Consider the following 4,147-nt stretch of genomic DNA (forward strand, 5'->3'; position numbering starts at 1 on the left):
GTAGGGGAGGGACAGCAGGGGGTAGGGAGGTTGGGGAGGGATAACATGGGGAGAAATGCCAGATGCAAGTGACGGGGGAGGTGAAGGCAGCAAACCACATTGCCATGTGTGTTCCTATGCAACAATCCTGCATGATCTGCACATGTTCCCTGGAATGTGTATATATAGGCAATAATACATATATATGCAATTATATATGTGTATATATCTTTTACATTAAAAGAGGCTTAAGGAACATAGCAACTTGGAAAAAAAAAGAATTAAGATCACCTGTGAGTAACTAAGATCACCTGTGAATGACTAATAACGACTACGGTTATATTTCTAGTCATTTTCTTCTTCACTATTTGTGTGGAAATAGGCGGAGGCCTTTGGTTCCTGCCTTGGCACTTAGGGGTCTTCTCCCTACAGGGGAAGGACGGGTGGAGAGGGCACGCTGTGGGCTCCTCCATCCTCACGGCATGGCGGTCGGGTCGTTCCCCTCCCAGCTTCTGCCTCCAGATGTGGGGAAAAGGGCCTCGTCCCAGGCACAAAACGAATGTGTGGCTCAGAGGCCTGGGCACACCCCTACCAGCAGGGCCTGGGCCTGTTGGGTGGCCAGTGAAGGTGAGCGGCAGGTCGGCTGGGCACAGCGGGTGTCGCTGATGCTGGGATATCTCAGTGGACACAGTCGGGAAGTGTAGGTCAGATGTAGATCCAGGTTTTTTTTTGGGCAAATCTGAGACCACTTGAGCATGAAGATCCACAGCAGTAGCCTCGGACGGAGCCACAGAGGTCAGGAGGACCCGCTGAGCGCTGGGCTGTTGGGTGCGAAGGGGCGGGTGGGGCTCCTCTCTGGGTGGAGCGACGGTGGAGGGAACGCCCAAGCGTGGCGGCGGAGGGCAGGGTGGCTGCATGCCCAGCAGCTGTCCGGGACCTCCTCTTTCAGCAAGAAATACCGGCAGGTGAAAGTTTGAGGAGAAACAAGATATTTCATCCTCCCACAGCCACAGGACCTCCCCAAATACAGTTTCACACAAATAGCAGGAGCCGAACCCAAGCTTAGAAAATCGCTTCGACTGTGATAGCCACTTAATGCCACGCACGTGGCCAACCAGTTGAGCCTTGGTTGTGAGGCAGTGCCAGGGCCTGTCCTGCTAAGGGTTCACACCGGCGGGCAGCTGGGGTCTGGAGCACCCTCTGGGCCGGCCAGGAGGGCTGGGCATGTGGGCCGAGAACAAGGACTGTTCCTCAGGGCTCCGGGGAGCTCAGGCAGCAGCAGAATGGAGGGTCCAGGCGCTCACTGGGTCATGGGGAGGGCACGTGGCACCCCCACCCCAGCAGGGGCCCACCTCTCCCTCCGCGGAGGAGGCGGGAATCAGCCAGGCAGAGCCCCGAGCTCCTCTGGTGCCTGCAGTCCTGCCGGGCACGGCCTCTCAGCAGCTGCCGCTCCAGGTCTCTCTGGCATCAGGCGTGCAGTCTTTTGGTCAGTGGTTTGGGCTCTCCCCCGTGGATGTGGGTGTTGTCTCCTCCTCGGCCACCGTGGTGACGTGTGGAGGAGTCTGCAGGGCCTCGGCGACTGACCGTTCCTCACCTGCCTCCTGTCCAGGGACACGACAGGTCCTCGGGCTCGTCTTACTGCTTTCAGTTTGAGGAGGTGTGTTCCCTCCTGAGCTAGTGTGGCTATAATCGAGGGACTCAGGAGCCTCAGAGAACTGGAACCCCCCACCCTGCACACCAAAAACACCAGCCCAGCGGGGAGCGGAGAAGGGGAGGGCAGAGGAGAATCAATACCTGGAGGGAGGCATTCAGCCGGAAGTTGCCTGCAATGAACAGACACACAGGTCAGGTGGGGCAGTGTCTGATCAGGGCACACAGGCTCTCGGCAATGGGGGTCTCATGGTGATGGAGGGGACAGGCTCTCGGTGGTGGCAGAGGCACCAACTCCTGCCTCTCCCTGGGAGACCTTCCCTAAGGGACTGGCCCTATCTGAGAGCAGAGACCAGCTGTGTTTGGACTGCCAGCCCAGCCCGTCCAGGAGGCCCAGCACGGAGAGAGGACTGGGGGCGCCCGGCCCACCTCCGCAGCTGCCGCCCCAAGTGTGTAACTAACCCCGATTCAACCATCGTCTACGGGAGAGGGACAAGCACTTGACAGCAGAGAGGCCCTGCCCCCCATCCCAGCAGGTGCCCAGCTGGGTGAGACTGAGCTGCTGCCCAGCCTGCCCCAGAGCCTGAGGCCCCGAGACCTCCGTGCATCGGGGGCCACGGGGGAGGATCAGGTAGCTCTGCTGGAGGATGGGGCTGGCCTCCCCTTTGGACCTCAGTGTTAGAAGCTGTGTCCTTGGGGGCTGTGCACAGGGCTCCCAGGGCCACAGCTGGGTCCATACAGCTGGGTCAGTTCCCAGGAGGCCAGGCACAGCACAGGTGCCCACAGTACCGTGGATAAGTGGAGGAATGAATGAATGAACGAATGGCCTTACTCTCCTCAATGAGGACACGGCCTTGTCTGTTGATCCTCAGCCCACAGCCTGTCCCAGCCAAGCTCAGCCTGCCCTTCTTCCTGCAGCCCTGGGAGCAGGCAGGGGCACAGGACCCTGGAGTGTGTGGACAGGGGCGGCAGTGGGCTCCCTGGTCAGGGGCGGCCTTCCCTTCCCCTGGGGCGGCCACCTGCCACCCGGACCCCGGGCACAGCAGGAAGCCCACCTGCCACCCGGACCCCGGGCACAGCAGGAAGCCCACCTGCCCCGGCCGATAGCAGCAGCCCTGGGAGGAGCCTCAGATCCTGGAAAAGCTCTGGGGCCACCTCCCAGGTTTGGGGGACAGAGCTCCGAGAGGGGACGGCTGGGGCCACGAGCCCTGATGTGGCCACTGTGTGCTCACCCCTTCGCTTCCTTCTTCTTTTCCTCCATATGATTAGGCCCAGTGTGAGGACAACGATGACGATGAGGATGAGGATGACAGTGGCAAGCCACGCCCCGGGGGAGCTGCTGGTCCCAGGTCCCGCCTCGGTCTCCAGCCAGCTGCTGCACCTGCGGGAGTGGGGCCGAGGACGTGGGAGTGGCAGGTGTGGCGCCCAAGCTCACTCAGCCCCGGGGAGGTCCCGGCTCACAGGGCTCTGGGCGGTGAAGGCAGGTCCCAGGGAGGCTGGGCTCAGGGAGGCTGGGCTGGCGGCAGCTCCGGGATGAGACCTCAGAGGTCTGTCTGACTTTTCCAAGCCCGGCTATGGGGAGGTGGAGAGAAGAAAGGAAAAGGGGAGAAACAAGGAGAGTCTGGGCAAAGAGGACAGGATGGCAGAGGGACAGGGGAGAGAAGCAGGAGGCAGCCGGCATGCAGGGACTGCAGAGCGGGGCGCCAGTGGCGGAGAAGGACAGGGTGGAGGGAGAGCCGGTGTCAGGATGGAAACTCGCAGCCAGAGCCAGAGACAGACAGGACTGAGCTGGGGCCAGAGGACGAGGAGGGCAGAGCAGGGTGGAAGGCCCCTCTGCCCCCCTCCCTGGGGCAGCCACCCCTGCCCCATCCCAAGCTCCACTGGGGGACCCTAACTCTTCTCAAGAAGCTCTGAAGTCTCAGGTCAGCTGGGCCCAGGGTCAGCATTTGAGGTGTCCCCACACAGGTAGACAAAGAGCAGGGAGCTCACTTTGAGAACTCACAGCCTCTCCCGCCCCCTGAAGCCCAGGCAGCCCTCCATGGCCCTGACATGCAGGGACGCCCACCACCCCAGGGGACAGGGTCTCTGGAGGCAGCCTCCCTCTGGCCCATCCTGAGTCTCCAGGAAGCCCGGATCTGATGAGGCTTTGTCTGGGGCACACAGGCGTCAGCTCTGCGGCTCTCCTGGACGCAGGCCTGTGACCAGGTGCTGCCCAGGGCGGGACCTTCAGACCTTTCCGCTGGAGAAGACAGTCAACTCCCAGGGAAGCAACGTGGAGCCCCCACCCCAGGGCACAGCACTGGGTTTCCCCTGAGGTCACTTACTTGGTCCGGTGCTGACATCCCTCCAGGGTCCCATTGGGAGAGAAGGTCCCTGGGGGGCAGTTCTGACACAGGGTGTCCTGACCCTTGGTGCCTGAGAAAAGAAAGGGATGGGCAGAGGGGGCTGGGGGCACCAGGCTGGGAGGGGCTGGGGGCACCAGGCTGGGAGGGGACTGAACGCACCAGGCTGGGAGGGG

At 61.9% G+C, this 4,147-nt stretch overlaps 1 protein-coding gene across 2 annotated transcripts in view; it reads right to left on the reverse strand.

Annotated features, from left to right (window-relative positions):
* Positions 1-1,036: 1,036 nt before the first annotated feature.
* Positions 1,037-4,147, reverse strand: part of TNFRSF14 (TNF receptor superfamily member 14) — an 8,377-nt gene continuing 5,266 nt past the window's right edge. The window contains exons 6-10 of one of the 2 annotated variants that reach the window (XM_037743520.1): positions 3,954-4,044; positions 2,862-3,010; positions 2,462-2,575; positions 1,774-1,802; positions 1,037-1,580 (exon numbers count right to left, since the gene is read on the reverse strand). In XM_037743520.1, coding sequence (XP_037599448.1) covers positions 1,467-1,580; positions 1,774-1,802; positions 2,462-2,575; positions 2,862-3,010; positions 3,954-4,044 — 497 coding nt within the window. In that variant the 3' untranslated portion in view covers positions 1,037-1,466. The remainder of the gene's footprint in view (positions 1,581-1,773; positions 1,803-2,461; positions 2,576-2,861; positions 3,011-3,953; positions 4,045-4,147) is intronic. The other variant, XM_037743521.1, reaches the window with a different exon arrangement.

This window comes from Cebus imitator, unplaced genomic scaffold (assembly GCF_001604975.1).
Source record: "Cebus imitator isolate Cc_AM_T3 unplaced genomic scaffold, Cebus_imitator-1.0 Scaffold145, whole genome shotgun sequence".
Lineage (NCBI taxonomy): Eukaryota > Metazoa > Chordata > Mammalia > Primates > Cebidae > Cebus > Cebus imitator.